Consider the following 20,498-nt stretch of genomic DNA (forward strand, 5'->3'; position numbering starts at 1 on the left):
CGCGGGCCTCTCACTGTTGGGGCCTCTCCCGTTGCGGAGCACAGGCTCCGGACGCGCAGGCTCAGCGGCCATGGCTCACGGGCCCAGCCGCTCCGCGGCATGTGGGATCTTCCCGGACCGGGGCACGAACCCGCGTCCCCTGCATCGGCAGGCGGACGCTCAACCACTGCGCCACCAGGGGAGCCCAGCACCTTGCGATAGATTGCTGAGTTCCAACCTCAGAGTTTCTGATATTTTAGATCTGGGATGGAAGTCCAGGATTTGCATTTCTAACAAGTTCCTGGGTTTTTCTCATGCTGCTGGTCTGCGAACCATACTCTGAGAACCACTGGTTTCAACAAAACTTTTCCTGGCCTCCCGCTTTAGGCACTGACCTGGGCATTCTTGGGGACTGGTGCCCCCTTTGCGGGCAGTGTTCTAAAACACTCCTGGCTGAGGCAGGGGACTGCTTCCAGTATCAGAGCAGGCTTGCTACCCATGATTCCCTGTTTTCCTGCCCTTCACCTCCACATAGCTCTTAAATCCTGACAATAGGATTGTCACCTAGGACTTACCTTTTTCCACTCTGGGAGTTAGGACCTCCTGGTCCTTGTCCATTCACCCACTTGTCTCCCAAACCAGCTTAGCTTCCCCCTCGCTGGCAAATCTGCCTGCTTCTAACTCCCAGCTTGGTTCTAAACCAGTTTCCCAACATTTCTTGGTACATCATGCCCTCAGCTTCTGAGTAACATTTTCATAGCTCCCCTAAACCAAAGGAAATACATAATGGTTCTGTTTATTAAGTAGTTAGATCCAAATAATTTAGTAGTAGTAATTGTGTAGTGTCAGTACACATTGCTGTGTTGTCCTCAAAAATCTTCAGTTTTGTGAGTTTCCTGTGTGCCTTAAGGCACAGTTTGGGAATCAGCTCTATACACTGTCCCATCCCATCAACCTTCTTTCACGTCCATAATCTCAGAGGGAACATGTCCACAATTTTCTGCTACACATGCCTCAGCACTCCACAAGCAAACACAAATTGATGGCAATATTTATATTTATTTTTGCAATGCCTTGGATAAAAACCATTTAAACAATGTCGGGTAAGGTGTTATTCTCATAAAAACATCTTCTTTCAAAACAAATGTATTTTTATTTTCCATAAAAGTTAAAATTACATGCTAAAACAGAGTTAACCACAACACAAAACAATATCAGAAGACTCACAGAGTAAGACCAGATGATGAGCTGCAACATTAAACTAAACAATTACACAGAACTAGAAAACTGACTCAGTAGTAAAATATAAAAATCTACAATTATAAATATAAATTTGGTCCATGGAGATGCTAGAGCAGTATTTACAGTAAGTATCAGATTATTTCTACTTTAGGTGAATACTGTGGTTGTAAAATGTTGAATATCATAGGGAACAGAGTGTTTTATTTACAGTATACTATATTAAAAGTTATATTTCTAGCAAACCTGACGATTGCTACAAATACAGCTAAAAATTTGACACTAAAAACAAACATGTTTTCTGTAGTTGGGAATTCCTAATATCTATAAATTGAAATTCTCTGTTAAAATCAATATGAAAAAAAGATACCACAATTCCATTCTTAGAAATACGGTAAATTTCAATCATTTTAGTTTAAACACAATAAGTGAATCACAAGAAGTTTTGCAAAAAGGCACACATTGTTAATGATGTAAACTTGGCAGCAGAATCCTATGCCATGATAGTTACTGTCAGGTGATGTGAAGTAAACAGATAACAGAAGAACTGGACTAATTTTCCTGTCTAATTTTAGAAAGAGGAAAGCAATGTCCAGATGTGGACTCTTCTCACCCTTTTCCATGTTAAACTAAAGACTCTAAGCTCTCGGCTATATTTCCATCAGGCAACGCTGCGCCATTACTGTCCAGAGAGGTGGACGGATTCTCTTCCTGCCTGGTGCTCACAAGGCTGAGGACTGCTTTGTAGAGAAATTGATACTGCTCCTGGAGAACAGAGAATGGGAGGTCAGAAACAGAAAGCTCGCTGAAGACATACGTTTGTAAAAAGAAGCAAGGTTTTTAGTCACCCTTTGCCACTGTCATAGAAAGGCGTGTTAAGGGCTCTGTTATAATCAGCAGAGGCACCCCATCCGTATTAATGTCTCTTTCTGATTAAATTTAAAGTGGCTCTATAATTAGCCAACATTCATTGACCTAGAACACTGGCCCACTACATTTGCCAATGGTAAGCACTCCATTCTTTCTCATTTACTTCATGGAATCAGAAGGTGATGTGATGAGGTTCTGATACTGATTTATCAACTTGTGTGTAAACCTTTTGGCACTAGGCTCCTGTAACCCACTAAGTTATTCATTTTCCTTTCTCCTTTTGTTACAAAATCTGTTGGGTTTGTCTATTTATGAAGAGGTCTCAGGACTGCACTGTCAGCCCAGGAACTCATGAGGAATGCAGGCCTTTCACAAGACCCACTGTTTACCAAGTATCCTTCACACTCTACCAGCCCGACGGGTCTTATGTCCTGCTTGGTGAGAAGGAGAGTGTGTGCCTGTGTACCCTGCTGTGGTCTCATGGTAGAGACACACAGAAGAATAAAGTAGTTGTTCTCTTACAGATGCCAACTTGGGGATGGTAAGGTGGGGGAAGGTAGTTGCAAAGGACATGAGCAAGTGGCTGGCTCCATAGTAGAAAATCATTAGGACCACACGTCTCATTAAATGCATTTGTGAAACCTGGGTATAAGTTTAGTCCGCCGAAAGCAATTTCATACAAGACAAGCTTGATACAACTCAACTCTCCTGAATGAGACTTTCAATAAGGGCTCCTCTGAAGTGCATGTGCACAAGGGTTACCTTACTCTCTGGCAGCTGGTCTGGGCTAGAGCTTTGAAGATGGACCCTTTATAAGGCCCTTACACGTACCCAGACTAGGAAGCTGGAAGTGAGCCTATGACCTCTGCATCCACCTAAGCTTCTCCCACTGGGGCATTTGCACAAATTTCCCTATTGTCTTTCTAGCTCTTGTTTCTATAATAAAAAAACTTCCAAATTATTCTCAGAGTTGAGACATTTTTCCAGATGTGCTATGCTCTTTCTTGATTGTACGAGTGTCTCTCTCTCTCTTTTCAAAACTATCCCCAGAATTAGCTACTTCTTAAGTTCAGAAAATGAATTTGGCTTGAGAAAAAGGTGAACAGCTGAAGTCTATCTTCTGACTCTTCTTTGAGGCTATGTAGAGCCCTAACCCTGGGAAAATAACTATTTATTTTGTTGGATAAATCAGATTAGTTGGTGCTTCTACTGAGGATACGTTTCAGAATTACAATAAGTCTTGCAAAAAGGCACACAATGAAATTTAAAAATTTTGATCCATCAATTTTCTGGAAAATAAACTTCAAATGTTTACTGTTCCAGTTCTATGGATTGCAAACTGAACATAATTCAGCTTGAAAACTACATGCTAACATTATCAATGTGATCTTTTTTGATACAGGACAAAACGATTTTGGTAGCCTCTAGAAAGTGACTTGTGCTCTAATGAGAAAAGTCTGGTTCGCTGCTTTATTACTTACAGCATCAGCAAAGACTCCTGGCCTCATCAAATTGATCATCTTGGCTACCTGGTAAACATCCACTGAATTTTCTTTTTCTAGTTGGTGCATAAGGGTTGTCAGAGCACAGAAAGTTCCTGCTGTCACTCCTCCATGCCTGGAAACAAATGGAAGGAACAAAGACTCCATTCAGATGCAGCACATGTTCACATTTGAAACTCACAGAGCACATGGCCTTGAGAATTTTGCAGTAAGAACACTGAAATTTTTAATAAATTGTCTCATTCCTTTATAGTGCATGGAACTGTGGTCTACTTCGAATCACTGGGGAGTGTTCATGATATTACTAATGAGACACTTTATAGAAGTTCAATATTTGGTGATACATTTCTTATTTTTATACTATGGAAGGGGTTGGCAGTAAATCAAAATGATCTGACTGAGGTTATAATATATATTATGTAATATTATCATATGCGTCATATATAATATGTATTGCTATATAACATAATTCCAGCATATGCATTTTTTATTTGTTCACAACTGAAACCTGGAAAGATCTGTTGGATAAAATTCCTGTTTCTGGTAAATAAAAAATGTATCAATTTTACTCCTATCCCAGGAAGCCAATGGCTGAGAGATGCCTTGCTGGTTAGCACCTGAAGATTCAGGTTCTAAAACACTGACTCATCACACAAAGTGTTCTTAGTGTAGAATGCAAGAGCAGATGCTTGTGATCAGGCACACATTTTCTGCCTTCAACAGGAGCTCCCAGAGAAGCGGAGAAAACCCCCAAAACTATTCTGTGTTAATCCTGTCCACGAGAAGCAGATAAGCCACCCCGGCTAAACAATTCACGATTGGTCCAAAGTATTAGGTTAGTACAAAGACCACAGAAATATACATACACACAGAGAACGTCAGGTGTGAATTGATTTAAAGTGTGGAACTTACTCATCATGAACAATCATGGGGCCATCCCTGGTGGCAGCTTCTTCTTTGATAATACTTATAAGTTCAAAAGTTTTACTAATGGGGCTATCTGGATTTGGCCATTTGGGACACTGAAAATGCCGCACTTCAAGTACATAATCATCCTATAAGAAGAGATAAAAATTACTGTTTTAGAAAGTGTCATATTGGTTGGTGAGTAGATGAATTGAGGAAAGTCAGGAATTATAGGAAGGCAATAAAACCAAGAAACACGCTGAGTGAGCAGCAGTAGTTGCAGCCTGTCCTCCACCATGGAAGGGAGAAACTGCCGCGACACCACATTTGCCAGGTACAGAGGTGATCTCTTTTTTATTCAAAAATAAACCTTGTTTGTGGGCTTATCTTGCCAATCAAATCATGAACAAAGATGTATCTGTGCCGATAAATTTAAACTTACAAAAAGAAATCTTCAGTTTTAAAATTAGTTTTAAAAATAACATAGACTTCTTCCTCTAAAAATTGTGAATCACTATATCGTACACCTGTAACATACAATATTGTACATCAACTATACTTAAATTTAAAAAAAGAAAAAAATAGCATAGATTTCTTCAAATACCAGCATTACTCAGGTTTAACTAAGGGAAGAATAAGATTGCTTGACACGGTGTGGGAAATGCTGGTAAGGAGAATGGAGACATGGTTTCCACTCCAGTCTCAGTTCTGATCCTTGCTTATTAAGTGACCAAACCAGGTTGTGTGACTTTAAATCTCTGATCCCCAGTCTCCCAAAGTGGCTTATACATATATAAAAATTTGATTTATGACTGAACTGGTATTGTTGATCTATAAATGACACTGGAACAATGGTTATTCACACAAAAATAATAAAATTGGACCCTTGACTCACAAAATATAAAACATCAATTTCAGGCAGAAGTATAAAACATTTAGAAAACAATGTATTTGCATTATCAATTTTATAAGTTTTGGTCAAATATTCTAGCGAATACTCAATCTTCTTATGTACCCTATATGTTTTACCAGTTTCAGAATTAGGGTAAAGTGAAACATTTAAACCATCTAAAACATGATTTATTTTTTTTCTGATTGAGAAAGTCCTCTGAATTTCACATGCTTTACTCATCACTATTAGCATCTTTCAGTCTTTCACAGGAGCTGTGCAATAATTTATGAACTGTGCTGTAATCATAGAAACAGTTATTGACAAAGAATTAAAATTGGTGCCTTGTAGGTAATCAGGAGTCAGGTAATCAGGTAATCAACTAGTCTAAAACAACACTAGTTCATTGCACTGCATGTTTTCAAAGCAGTTCTTCACTTAATAACCCTCTGTACATGAGTAGAGAGCAGTAAGCTTTTTTTGGTAGGTAATATTTTTCCCATTTTATTTAGGAGAATACAAGGTAAGGACTTGCCTTAAAACATGAGAATTAGGATTAATGAAATTATTTTTTTACTCTGTTTATTTTCAGCTTAACTTCTATCAGCAACTGCTTTGGAGTAAAAGACAAATCTTTGACTTCCTGTGTGTGTAGAAGTCAGGGATGGTGGAGTTTAGTGATGGCTAATTGTTTAATGATTCTATAAGATTTTGCAAATGAAAATGACAAGTAAGGTAAAATTTATTATTTGGGTAATCTGTCTCAATTTGTAAGAAATCAGATTCCTTCTTTTTAGTTCTAGGAGAGATTCTTAAATTGACATATATTTAACATGTGCTTAAGATGAAAAGTTTGTCATTTAAACTATGTCCATACCTGGGTAGCTTCTAAGATAAAATCTTGCATTATAAGTTTTTCTTCGTTAGACAGACATTTGTGTTCTTCAGCCATAAGAGTGACCTTAAAACTCTCACAATTTATAGGCTCATCCTTATTTGGCCAGTAAACAAATTCATCTTCTGCCTGGAGGATTAAAAACCAAAGAAGGTTCTAGATTTTAATAAAATGTTTAAGTCAGACTATGAAACGAAGTTAACTGGTTGCCATAGACAATTCAACTCAAATTTTTCTTTGAATCTCAATATTTACTCTTAAAATATCCTAACAACTTTTATTTAAAAAAACGTAAATAGAAACATATGGGCTGACTTCCTTTATGATTGCAATTCTAATTTCCTTAAGCAGCGTAATAAATACTTAAGTTAATTTCAGCCTACTTTTATTTAAAACTGTCATTCAACAATTTCAGACCTGGGATATTGTATCCAAACCAAGTCCAATAATAGACAAGGTGCAACTTCAATATTAGTTTATTGGTTGAAAAAAATACATTCTTTGTATGCTGGACTTCTGGTGGTTGTGTCTTGATACCTACCCTGCAAAGAACATGCCAAAAATGACCTGAGGGACTTACCATGTTTTGACCATCTGGAAGCATAACGACCAGCTGGGCGTTATGGTCCCAGATCATCCTCCAGAAATCCTTGATGGTATGGAGAAGGGGATGTTGGGTGATGATGAATTCATTGCTCTGATAATAACCCTACAAAACCAAAGAGAACATAGAAAGAGCCTTGGCATGTGACTTTAAACATTCAAAAAACATTTATAGGTTAATGGTTACTGTCTTTTTATTTGTGGATTGTATCTATAAATAATAATGTGATTATTATAGCCAATGTTACAGACATCTCCTATATGCCAGGTATAGCACTAAACATTTTCTTCCTTTATTCCTCACAGTAGTACTATGACAAAGGGAATGTGATCTTCATTTTATAGGCGATTAAAATGAAGCTTAAGAAATTAAGTGCTGTGCCCAAGCTTACCCAGCTATCACCTCTAGGAGGAGACAACAAAAATGGCTTCTGGACTATGTCTCTCACACTAGATAGAAAGGAAATCTAGAGATTTTATATTTCTTACTTTTCACAAGTCCCAATGGCAGAGTGCTAAATTTCACACCTACTGGCAACCGGATACCTTTACACCCTGGCTGCCTCTACAGGAGAGGAGGGGGGGTGGGGGGGCGGGCACCTTACAAATGTTGCTGCAGAAACCTGAAAGCTGGTGCCATTGAATTAATCATGATTTCCACGTTACTGCTTACCAAAATCATGGCTCAGTTAGCCCCTTCTGCAATGGAATCTCTCAGATTGCATTCTTATCCCCCATGGGCTCATATGAAGTGTGGATTATTTTCATTTTTTATTTTTTAAGCTTTAGCTTCATTTATTCATCAAGTAGAATTCTACTCAATTTACTTTGTTTTGGTTACAATCTTGTTTAAGAAGCAGAAAACTTTTAAGTTCATATATTCGGATTTGAATGAGCAGGTTGTACATAATTAAATGTTTTTCTGGTTACTTGTAGATTCTTTGGATGCGAAGAGACCTTGAAAGGACTCTAGTTTATCCTGCAACTTCAGTCAATATCCCACTTAAGTCATTCCAGGTAAGTAAAAATTCATCCTATTTTGTAAATCTTCAGATGTAATGTGGCAAGCTTTGTAGGTAATATTTTCCAGCATTTAATTATTTTCTTGACAAGAACAGTCTGTCTTCTATCTAACCAGCACACAATGCAATATTTATATTTGTTCTCTTAACCCATTCTCAATTTTTGAGTAAAAATATCTGCTTCCTATAGTATTAAGATGCCCCTATTTTAAGTGTGGCATGCTTTTAGATGCCACCTCCACTCATCTCCCTGTTTCTTGCATGGATATACCTTAGTATTTTCTAGATAAACAGAACAGTGATTTTGGCACGGGGATTAGGACTCTCATCTGAAGGCAAAGTCTGTGATTGATTGACCTAAAATGGAAATGAAGGTCACACAACAGCTACTAAAGCACTCATCCCTCTGATAGTAGATCTAAATGCAGAAAGAAAGTATTGTATCTTTAGAAATCCAAGTCCCCAAATGAGCCCAGTTTGCATGGTGAGAACCGTGCTGCAAACCTGGAGTGGTAATGTGAACGAGACTGGACTTTGCTAACGCTAGTGTATCCTGGGTCTGCAGGGAATCTGCTTTGGTGAATGAAATGGAGCTGCTTAGAAGGGTGAGTGGATGTTTTGTATCTACTCATGGTGAGTTTGGTTCCCACATCTACTCATTGTCTTGATTAAGAGTTCTCCAGTCCCAGCACACATAAAAACATCAAGGAATGCTGTGATTCGACTGCTGCTGTGGGCTGTGAGTCTGTAGTCATCAGATACGACTCATGTCCACCTGTGGTGCCTCCCGTATCTGCCAGTCACTGCTTTGGGCAGCCCACTCTGGTTTTTTTGTTGTTGTTTGTTTTGTTTTTTGCTTTTTTGTTTTGTTTTTTGTGGTACGCGGGCCCCCACTGTTGTGGCCTCTCCCGTTGCGGAGCACAGGCTCCAGACACGCAGGCTCAGCGGCCATGGCTCACGGGCCCAGCTGCTCTGCGGCATGTGGGATCTTCCCGGACCGGGGCACGAACCCGTGTCCCCTGCATCAGTAAGCGGACTCTCAACCACTGCGCCACCAGGGAAGCCCCCCACTCTGGTTTTGATTCTGATAACGCAAGCTGCAGCAGTCTCCCCAGTGGCTCTCTGACTTACCATGATGTAGGAGGCATTGATGTAGTCTGTGCCTTCCCCACTCAGGGATGAAATGCCAACTCTGGATCTTTCCACTGGGAATACAGAACATTCATCATAAACAAGTAAGCTCTTAGCACTGTATCTCCTCCCCGCCCCTGCAAATGGCAAAACATAGCTGCATTTTGCAAGTAGAGTGTGTTTGACTTTTAAGCTAGTTTTTCTATATATTTTGCACTTCTAGACGAAGACCTCAAGGTTTAAGAGTCCTTGTTAAGTTATATTATCTGGCATGATTAGAAAAATATGAGTGTATTGTTTTTGTTCCAAGATGTACAACTATTGTCAAATTATCTACAAGGCTTCTATTATTTAAAAAGTGGGGGGTTTTTTTCTTCCAAAATTCAACATAGCTTACCAGGGATGATGGAAGACGTTCTGTTCTTTTCTCTGTTGCATTGCTTTAGGGCTGTAGAATAGTCACTCTGCTGTATATTTGATTGACTCAGGAGCTGAGAAAGGGTGTCAAGGAAAAATATAGATTATTTCATTTAAGCCCCTCAAATAAACACACACACACACACACACACACACATATACACAGGAGACTCAACAAAGATAAGATACTGAATATAAATATATCTGACTTATTTTCCAAGAATTCCTTGAATTAAACTTGTTCTGGGGGACTCCCTGGTACATCTATGTTCTATGTTCTATACCAGGAGGGTTAAAATAAGCAGAGAAGACTTGATGTCTAGTTTGACTTGCAGCATTAGGAACCTTCCTCTATGGTGTGTGCCCTCCATTTTCTCTACCTAAATCTCACACTGCAGCTGGGAGATAAATTGCACGTGAGTGTGTATGTATGTGTGTGTGCACATATATATGCATATAGTTGGATTTTATTCATTATTTTAGTACTCAATCACACGAATTATCTACTTGTTATTTATCTATTCCCCAGTTAGTGAATGTCTGGGTTATTTCCAATGTTTTGCTATTTCAAACTTTGTAGCAATGAATATCCCTTGTATATTTCTTAATGTGCACACATGTGAGGGTTTCTATAAAGAATTAGGCGTCACTGGTGTTTAATTTTTGACAGGCTAACAGATGAAAAAAGTATATCCCAGTTTTTTTTGTTGTTTTTTTTTGGTTTTTTTTTTGGTGGTCCGCGGGCCTCTCACTGTTGGGGCCTCTCCCGTTGCGGAGCACAGGCTCCGGACGCGCAGGCTCAGTGGCCATGGCTCACGGGCCCAGCCGCTCCACGGCATGTGGGATCTTCCCGGACCGGGGCACGAACCCCTGTCCCCTGCATCAGCAGGCAGACTCTCAACCACTGCGCCACCAGGGAAGCCCCTATCCCAGTTTTGATGTGCATTTCCTCACTTACTGCGAAACTGTTGATTTTAGTTACTTCTTCTTTGATGATTGCCTTTTCATATTTCTACTTCATTTTCATTTACTAATTTGTAAGGGGTTTTGGCTATTAAATGTAAATCTACAGTCTGCTAAGTAAGTTGCAAATGTCTTTGTTCTCTTTAATCACACAGACATTTACAGCCAATTCAGTTTTTCCTTAAGATTTCTGTAATTTAACATTTTAATTTAAGAAGTCCTTCTCTACCCTGAAGTCCTCAAGAGATATTTTCCAATATTTTCTTATAATAGTTATAAAAATTTGTTTTCATGTTTAGGTATTTAATCCATCTTGAATAATTTCAGTGTTTGAGGTGTGGTAGGGACCTAACTGTACTTGTTTCTACATGGAGATTGTCCTAATATCATTCATTGATTAATCCATCTTTCCTCACCAATTTGTAATGTCATATCTGTCATATAACAATTTCCATACGCACATGGTTCCTCTGGTTCATTTGTCTGTTTTTCAATATTAATTATTATATTTGCATAAAAAGTCTTTCATATACAGTACAAAAAATTTCTATTTTTTATTTTTCAGTATTGTTTTAGTGTTTTCTTTACTTTTTTTAAAAAATAAATTTTTATTTATTTATTTTTGGCTGCATTGGGTCTTTGTTCCAGTGCATGGGCTTCTTACTGTGGTGGCTTCTCTTGTTGCAGAGCACGGGCTCTAGGTGCATGGGCTTCAGTAGTTGTGGCACTTGGGCTCAGTAGTTGTGGCTCGCGGGCTGTAGAGCACAGGCTCAGTAGTTGTGGCCCACAGGCTTAGTTGCTCCGCGGCATGTGGGATCTTCCCGGACCAGGGCTCGAACCCGTGTCCCCTGCATTGGCAGGCAGATTCTTAACCACTGCTCCACCAGGGAAGTCCTGATTCTTTACTTTTCAACGCTGAGGTGGGTTTCTGATAAATATTTGTTGAATAAATAGACATGCAATTTATTTCAAGGACATTTTTCTATGGGTAAACTTGAATAAATACCTTTTCTTATAGGACAGTATACACACACACACACCCCTCCAAATTTCCCTAGTTAGGATGTTAACAGGAAACAGAGTCAAATGTCTCTGTTTTTAAATTAGATTCTGATCTCATAATTGATATTTCCATTTTGATCCTGAATTGTCCAGTATAAGCGATATCAATTCTTTTATTAATTTAATTGTGTATGGGGTAAATCATATTTAAATAAGAAAACGGGTAATAGATGTATATTTTTAACTTAGAAAAAAGCCATCCTAGCAACATCACATTAATGCTTTATAGTTATTATCTGTTTCTGGAAGCTGTATTGTGCACTTTGTCTTCCTTAAAGTGTTCCTTTATGACTCAGCTAAGTTTGGCTGAATAAAACATTTCTGTTTTCCTGTCTGCAATTTCTAAGTTCAGCTTCCACCCCTCCTCTGTCTCTTACTCCTCCCAAAGCACAAAAGGTGCTGAACGAGAAGGTAAAAAGCCAGAGGGAACTCATGACTACATCTTCTATGTTGTAAGCTGCGGAAAAGAAAGAAAAAACTTCAATCTTGAGGTTTGTTAACTCTCCTGGGTTTTTCCAGGGCCTTCTGAATTCTTCCTAGACATTCCTTCTTCAGAAACTGGCCCTGTTTCTCTAGCAACCCTGAGAAGGTTAGTATAGAAATAATGGGGAACAAAATAACGCAGCCTTCATTCCTCTGGAAGATGACAGCTCTGCAAATCCCTCTATCTCCGCAGGCAGGTCTGGTAACAACTGCTTTCTGAATTCTTTGCTGACTGGTTTCTGGAAATCAGAGAGCTAAGCTGTGAGAGGTAGAACATTGAACAAACCATGCTCCCCTGTCTAGCCGACGTCCTTGTGACAGGGTGGGTGGGAGAAACTGGGGTTGAAGAAGCTATTCTTGTGGGATGGCCTATTCTAGTCTGGGGATTTCAAGTGAGACAGACTCTTCCAAAGAGCAGCACAAGCAGCCTGAGCACAGCACTCGTGGTTAAGTGGTCTGGTTTTCTCAAAGCGAGAAGAGCACTTACACCGTCTGTGTTAGAAGTTCTGCCTGTTCCTCCTGTTCTGTTCTGTGCCCTCCTTTCCTGGACCACGTCTGCATTTCTAGGGTTTCTGAGAACTTTCCCTCTCGCTACTCAAAATTAAGGTTCTTGAAATTTGCCAAGTGGCTTTGTTGCCTGTTGTAAAGAACACAACAAAGCCACTGGGCCAACAGAGCGCTCAGCCTGTCCACATGGCTTTGTCCACTCAAATGAGGAGATGCAGGAACATTCCAACCTGTGGTGACACCCAAGAGAGGGGCTTCCGAGAGAACTCACCTTGAATTGTTTGTCTAGCTTTGTTTTGCCTGTTGGTCCAGGAATGAGGATCCCATTAACATAGGCGTGGATGTGGCTGTCCGGGACCTCAGTTTCTTTACTAAGTATCGCCTCGACCAATGCGTCATGAATGAAGACATACTGTTCCTGGCAAAGCAATGACAAACAGGGATATCACCTCAGGTTTTCCTTATATGTATTGAGGTACAAAAGTAGTATCTTCCACTGATGGACAAAAAGCGTTTTACAAGATGGAAGGGAGGACCCACGGAGATTGCTCACCAGTCCTGGCAGGACGTCAGATGGAGGAAAAGGTGGTCATCCAGAAACAATACAACTCTTTCCATCCCTCACCTCTTTATTTCTTGTGCGTTGGCGTTTAGGGAAGGAGATCACTGGAAAATTTGGGGAGGCAAAGCAATGCCCTCTCTGCTCATCCTTCAAACCTGAGACCCTCTTCCACATTTTGCACTGACTTCTCTACTTCTGATGGGTCTTCCCTTCTCCCCATTCCAGTTCTCCTTTTAGCCAGTCATATATAATTTAGTACAATTATCTATACAGTTTTTAACAGTTATCTTCCATTTCACGTATGGGACTCTTCCCTCGTCTTATCTGACTAGAATGTCATTTCCTCGATGGAATGATGTTTGGTTGGTTTGGTGTGGAAGCCCACTCAGTCATATGTTTCTTATTGCTTTCAAGCTGCCATACATAGTTTTCAATTTAAATCCATTTTTATTTAGAAATAGTGAAAATAAAATACAGGTATGCAGAGCTTGTCCTGTGTCATATAGGGGTAAACGATCTGGGCTTAAAAAAGGGAATAATTTGAGCATAATTCATACTATTTAAATATGAGAATAAATCCATTCATTCATTACATGCAGGAAAAGCTTGAGGATTCAGCACGAGGAGATGAGGGTTGACTGATCCACTTACTCTTTTTCTGAATCTCGCCTGTGACTGGTGTCATTTTAAAGATATTCCCCATTTGGTCATAAAATAGACAAAAGTTAGCTGGTCCATCCATGACTTACGTGCAAGTACCTGGTGTTATAGTTTGAATTATGCACGCCTCCCGCCCCCGCAGAAGATATGCTGAAACCCTAACCTCCCAGGACCTCAGAATGCGACCTTACTTGTAAATAGAGTCGATGCAGATGTAGTTAGTTAAGATGAGGTGGGGACTGGTGTCCTTCTAAGAAGAGGGAAATTTGGACACAGACACGGACACAGAGGGAAGACAGCCGTGTGAAGAAGGAGGCAGTTAGGCTGCCAAGTCCAGGGAAATACGAGGCTATCAGAAGCTTGAAGAGACAGGGAAGGATCCTTCCCCAGAGGATTCGGTATGGCCCTGCCTACCCCTTGATTTTGGACTTCCATCCTCCAGAAGTTGGGGACAACACGTTTCTGTTGTTTTAAGCCACCCGGTTTGTAGCACTTTCTTACAGGGAGCCCCATGGGACGAACGCACCTGGTAATACAAACGCTGGTCTATCCAGCAGTTTAGGGACACTTCCAACCCTTAGCTAAAGGACGTTATCCTTTTTATCATACCTCGGTTTGCACCAGGTAATTTCTTTGTGAACGAATGTGTTTTAAAAAGCCGAATATGTTGACAGTTCCTTCGTGTTGAATCTGCTGCAGCATACTGTCTAGCACGATGTATGTGCCTGTCCTCCCAACGCCAGCACTGAAAAGCACACAGAGAAAGAGACTTCAATGTCAACATAAAACACATTTGAGGATTGGTCACTCCCGGCTGTCTTGTAAATTAATATCCTTCTCCAAGCAAATGAGCCACTTAGTAAGTAATTCAGCAAGACAGTAAGCAGCTTAGGAGTTACGCATAGTGCTTCAAATAGCAAACAAAGTTTTCTTTTTTCTTTCTTGCTTACAGGTCAAACTCCAAAGCAATTTGATTATTCCTGTTGGAGACGTTTTTATTTTCAATTACAGTTATTATTCGTTATACATTATACAGTGGAAATACTATGTATCAGAGTATAGCAAATAGACATTTAATTTGAGAAGAATGAAAGCGTCAGCCTCACCAGACTCTGAAAAGACAAGGTCTCTGGGTCTGTATCGTCAGGTAAACATGTTTGTAAAGGTTTCCACATTAATGGAAAAAAAGAGTTTGCGAAGGCTTTCAGCTGAAAATATCATTTCAGTGAGATGGTGAGGAATAAAGAATAACTTCAGTCATTTCTAAAGGGCCATTATCTAGCAACTTCTTCAAAGCCTCTACTGGAGGGACAGAATTCAGAGACAGGGATTCTTTTCAAATGCTCTGACGAGTAGGAAGTACTAGAGTGAAGAATTAGCACCTGCTCTGCACAAGGCTCTGGGCCTTTTCCATTCGCTAGGAAACAATCCCTGACCTTCACAGCTATTTTTCCTGCATCTTCCTGCTTCCCTCAGCTTATCGTCGGGCTCGCAGATAAAAAACTCAAGATAGGTCTCTCAGACTTTGAGGATAACTCCTGAGATAGGTAATTAGAATGTGTGAGATACTCTGCATATCAAAGGAAAACAGTTGTTTCTGTAAAAACACAGACGCCGCTTTGACAAAAGTACTCCACATAGAAATGAATTTGACTTTTGTGGTCGGAAAGCTTGGCACAGGAGTCAGCATGCAGTAAACAGTAACTGCTATTTTTGTTTTAACTGAAAAATATTAAATTAAAGCGTCTAACGCATTTTTCTCCTTCTCTGAAATATCATTATTTCTATTCGCTCACCCAGTCTTGGAAATTAAAGTACCTGGGCAACGATGCATTGATTACACGTTCAATAGGCTATATTAGACAGAACTCAGGAAAATGAGAATGGGGTTTTGACCCCAAACTGTTTAAAAACAACTTGAAATATTTTGCTAAATTCCCCATACTTTGTGCACTTTGGTTTTTCTAACGTAAACCTGGCATATTAAGTCTACAATAGACTATTAACTCCTAGGAACAGGGGTTGTGTCTTAAGCATTTTTATCCCACGACGTTATGTTGTAACAAGTGCTTGTTTCATGACAAAACGTTGTTCTGCCTGCTTCACACAGTTAATAAGCTGAAATCCAATTAACCAGTCAAATAGAATACTATACATCATAGAAATACCTGGTGCTTTGAAATATTCAGCAATCCAGTTCTGAGTCTGGCACACTCACTTCCCAGTAACCAACGTTTCATGCCCCTCAGTTTGTGAAATCATTCCCACTTTGGCAAAACCTTTGTTCCACCGATTCCCTTTTTGTTAGCATAAGCAATTCTATGGGTTTGGAAACCTGGCGCTGAGACTCACCTGCAATGGACAACAACAGGGCCTACTGCGTGGCGCTTGGCCTGGGATGCCTTTCTCACAAAGGTCAGTACGGGCAGCGAGTACTCTGGCACTCCCATGTCAGGCCACTGAGTGTAGTGGTACTGGGTGACCATGCGCCCACTGGGTCTTCCTTTCTGGGAACCCTGGAAGAGACCAGACAGCTAATCAGCTAATTATAGGAACACACACATACGGGGTCCTTAAACATCAACTCAGGATTCATAGCTTGATGTTGGTGGTTCATAATGAAGCTAAAAAAGTACACTGTCATTTGTGATGGTCAATGTTATGTGTCAACTTGGCTAGGCTATGGTGGCCAGTAGTTTGGTCAAACACCTGTCACACCAGATGTTACTGTCAAGGTATTTTTTAGATGTGATTGACGTTTAAATCAGTAAGACTTCCAGTAAGGTGGATTCTGCTCCATGATGTCAGTTGAAGGCCTTAAGACCAAAGACTGAGGTTTCCTGAAGAAGAAGGTATTCTAAAGACTGCAACGTAGAAATCTTGCCTGAATTTCCAGCCTGGAGTCAATTCTTAAAACACCCTCTCTCTCTCTTTAAATATATGTATATATACACACATACATATATATCTACATACAGATATATGTTTTTCTAAGGAACCCTGACTTATAACTTGCTCCTTTTCTTTTCCTCCCCTTTTTCAGTCTCCACTATTTTCAGCTGGATGTGCAGTTATCACATGGGGCAGGGACTTTTGTTCCTGTATCACTGCAACCATTGGCACCATGACCAATATGGTGCTAAAGCCACATCTGGCATTAAGAGACTTGGAAGAAACTTTTGGGATTGAGGCGTAGCTGTGATAAGAACTCTTTTTTCTTTTTTTTGCGGTACGCGGGCCTCTCACTGTTGTGGCCTCTCCCGCTGTGGAGCACAGGCTGCAGACACGCAGGCTCAGCGGCCGTGGCTCACGGGCCTAGCCGCTCCGCGGCATGTGAGATCTTCCCGGATCGGGGCACGAACCCGTGTCCCCTGCATCGGCAGGCGGACTCCCAACCACTGCGCCACCAGGGAAGCCCTGTGATAAGAACTCTGAATGCCTTTAATTATTTGTATTTTTACCCTGTTTCGGTTATACCACCTGTTTTCTTAAAAAAGGATTGAGATGTATTACTCAATTGATGATAGCCATCATTTGTGGACTCACCTTTTTCATCTTTGTGTTTCTTAGAGTAAAAGTCCTCACAGTGTAATATGCAAGCATTTGAACGCTCTTTTGAGTGACCAGAAAGTTCCCATACTCTTCATTCCCATCGGCAGGCCAGTACTGGTCACATTTTCTCTGCAAAAGAGAAAGTCAAGATGCTCTTTTCATATTTCAAATGCTTAGTGTAAGTCATCCCTGAAATCAGTAAAGATTGGATACCATGACTCCCTCATTCTTCTAAACACGTTCTTTCTGTTCTAAGTGATTGTCGAGGAGAGCAGAGAGAGAATTACAGGGCTGAAAGAGACTTGAGAAGATCAGATTCAAACTCCCCCCTTTCAGATGAGGAAAGTGAGGCCAGATGTACTGAGTCGCTATAAAGCCAGGACTAGAATCCAGCTCCCGTGAATTAAAATCTACTTCACTCTGGATCGCTTTTCAATGAACCTCATTTGCTTTTTCTTACGGAATGAAGAATGCATTTAAATAGCAGGTAGCTTGAGTTACAGCGAAACTTTTTGACCTTTTAACAGTTTCCCTTAAGCTGTCATACTTGAAAGGAATCCTGATTAGCTTCCCTGACTTTCATGCTGACTCTATCAAAAGCAACTTAAAGCATTTCTAATCACTATCTCGGGGATGGCATAATAGATGACCTTCATACCCTTCCTTTCTCCACAAGGTTTGTTATCATGACAATAACTTCCACATTATGCTCCCATATCATTCTCCAGAAATCTTCAGCTGTAGATTTCAGTGGGCCTTGGGCAGCAATGTAAGCTTTTGGTCTGTTGTAGCCCTGAAGAAACAAATGACAAATGATTCTTACTGACAAATTTGTATGCCATTTTTATCTGCTCAGTTTCTAAGATCAGGAGATTTTTGCTATAATAGAAAACCATAAAAAAAAAACCTTTCAAAGCTAGAGAAACTTACTAGTACTAGCAAAGACAGCAACTCTTCTTTAGTTATAATTTTTGTAAAAAAAAGAGTTCTTGGGCTTCCCTGGTGGCGCAGTGGTTGAGAGTCCGCCTGCCGATGCAGGGGACACGGGTTCATGCCCCGGTCTGGGAAGATCCCACATGCCGCGGAGCAGCTGGGCCCGTGAGGCATGGCTGCTGAGGCTGCGCGTCCGGAGCCTGTGCTCCGCAACGGGAGAGGCCACAACAGTGAGAGGCCCACGTACCGCAAAAAAAAAAAAAAAAAAAAAAAGAGTTCTTTTTGCACTGACACAACCACTATTCTCTGCACCTCTAGTCTAAGTGCATTTAATCCAAGTCTGTTTACTATGCTTGACATCTGGTGCTTAATTGTGCTGCTTTGAAATATGTTTGAGGCATTAGGGCTCAGCTGTTTATAATAGTCAGGAAACCTTTGGTGTTTTCTCCTTACCCTCTCCTTGGTGGCACTGAGCAACGCTAATCATTAATAGCTATCCTTCACTTATTACTCACTGTTGGCCAAGATAGTTTACAAACATTAACCCTAATCCTTAATTTATATGCAAAATGGAAGCATCATCCCTGATTTGGAGATAGGAAACTGAAGCTCAGAGGAGTTCAGTGGCTTTCCAAGCTTTCACAGTTAGCCAATGGCAGAGCTGGGATTCAGAACCAGTTCTAACTCCAAAGCTCATATTCAATCTGACATGCACACTTCCCACTATGGAAGCCTGACGTGGTTGCCTACAACAAGCCTACTGTATACTTATATTTGCTACTCACTTCTTTGAATTAACTGTTCCAAACAGCATAAACCTGAAGGCTGCTAGACTGCAAGGTCAGTGTCAGGAAAATAACTGAGTTCCATTGGCATTCAACTGACCACAGGAAAAAAACCAGTAAGTTAGTCAGTGGTCTACAGTCCCTGGAGATCTCCAGTAAGTTTCACAAAGCTGGGTATCCTGAGAAGGGCCCAGGATTATAAAGGCTGGTAACTGGTTTAGAAATCATGTGTTTGGGACTTCTGGGAAGATGGCAGAAGAGTAAGACGCGGAGATCACCTTCCTCTCCACAGATACACCAGAAATACATCTACGCGTGGAACAACTCCTACAGAACACCTACTGAACGCTGGCAGAAGACCTCAGACCTCCCAAAAGGCAAGGAACCCCCCACGTACCTGGTTAGGGCAAAAGAAAAAACTAAACAGAGACAAAAGGATAGGGACGGGTCCTGCACCAGCGGGAGAGAGCTGTGAAGGAGGAAAAGTGTCCACACACTAGGAAGCCCCTTCGCGGGTGGAGACTTCGGGAGGCGGAGTGGGGGAGCTTGGGAGCCGCGGAGGAGAGCACAGCAACAGGGGTGCGGAGGGCAAAGCGGACAGATTCCAGCGCAGAGGATCGGGCCGACCGGCACTCACCAGCCGAGAGGCTTGTCTGCTCGCCCGCCGGGGCGGGCGGGACTGGGAGCTGAGGCTCCGGCTTTTGTCGGAGCGCCGGGAGAGGACTGAGGTTGGCGGCGTGAACACAGCCTGCAGGGCGTTGGTGCGCCGCAGCTGGCCGGGAGAGAGTCCGGGGAGGGGTCTGGACCTGCCGAAGAGGCAAGAGACTTTTACGTCCCTCTTTGTTTCCTGGTGCGCGAGGAGAGGGGATTAAGAACGCTGCTTGAGAGAGCTCCAGGGACGGGCGCGAGCCGCGGCTAAGAGTGCGGAGCCCAGAGACGGACATGGGACGCTAAGGCCGCTGCTGCCGCCGCCAGGAGGCCTGTGTGCGAACACAGGTCACTAGCCACACGCCCTTCTGGGGAGCCTGTGCAGCCCGCCACTGCCAGGGTCCCGGGATCCAGGGACGGCTCCCCGGGAGAGCGCACGGCGCGCCTCAGGCTGCAGCGTCACGCCGGCCTCTGCCGCTGCAGGCCCACCCCGCACTCCGTGACCCTCCCTACCCCCCGGCCTGGGTGAGCCAGAGCCTCCGAATCAGCGGCTCCTTTAACCTCGTCCTGTCTGAGCAAAGAACAGACGCCCTCCGGCGACCTACACGCACAGGCGGGGCCAAATCCAAAGCTGAGCCCCTGGGAACTGTCAGAACAAAGAAGAGAAAGGGAAATCTCTCCCAGCAGCCTCAGAAGCAGCGGATTAAAGCTCCACAATCAACTTGATATACCCTGCATCTGTGGAATACCTGAATAGACAACGAATCATCCCAAATTAAGGAGCCCTGTGGATGAAAGGCTCTTGGTGCTGCAGCCAGGACTCAGTGCTGTGCCTCTGAGGTGGGAGAGCCAACTTCAGGACACTGGTCCACAAGAGGCCTCCCAGCTGC

The 20,498-nt window shown here is 41.7% G+C and overlaps 1 protein-coding gene across 4 annotated transcripts in view; it reads right to left on the reverse strand.

The window, feature by feature from the left end:
* Window positions 1–1,018: 1,018 nt before the first annotated feature.
* Window positions 1,019–20,498, reverse strand: part of PTPRZ1 (protein tyrosine phosphatase receptor type Z1) — a 170,520-nt gene continuing 151,040 nt past the window's right edge. For all 4 annotated transcript variants that reach the window (XM_027102082.1, XM_027102081.1, XM_027102084.1 and 1 more), the window contains 12 exons: window positions 17,901–18,035; window positions 17,237–17,371; window positions 16,043–16,206; window positions 14,300–14,435; window positions 12,740–12,886; window positions 9,434–9,527; window positions 9,037–9,110; window positions 6,861–6,989; window positions 6,263–6,409; window positions 4,503–4,645; window positions 3,570–3,705; window positions 1,019–1,983 (listed from right to left, as the gene is read on the reverse strand). In XM_027102082.1, coding sequence (XP_026957883.1) covers window positions 1,843–1,983; window positions 3,570–3,705; window positions 4,503–4,645; window positions 6,263–6,409; window positions 6,861–6,989; window positions 9,037–9,110; window positions 9,434–9,527; window positions 12,740–12,886; window positions 14,300–14,435; window positions 16,043–16,206; window positions 17,237–17,371; window positions 17,901–18,035 — 1,581 coding nt within the window. In that variant the 3' untranslated portion in view covers window positions 1,019–1,842. The remainder of the gene's footprint in view (window positions 1,984–3,569; window positions 3,706–4,502; window positions 4,646–6,262; window positions 6,410–6,860; window positions 6,990–9,036; window positions 9,111–9,433; window positions 9,528–12,739; window positions 12,887–14,299; window positions 14,436–16,042; window positions 16,207–17,236; window positions 17,372–17,900; window positions 18,036–20,498) is intronic.

Source organism: Aethalodelphis obliquidens, unplaced genomic scaffold, assembly GCF_003676395.1.
Source record: "Aethalodelphis obliquidens isolate GAN/ISIS:26980383/991018 unplaced genomic scaffold, ASM367639v1 scaffold5, whole genome shotgun sequence".
NCBI lineage: Eukaryota > Metazoa > Chordata > Mammalia > Artiodactyla > Delphinidae > Aethalodelphis > Aethalodelphis obliquidens.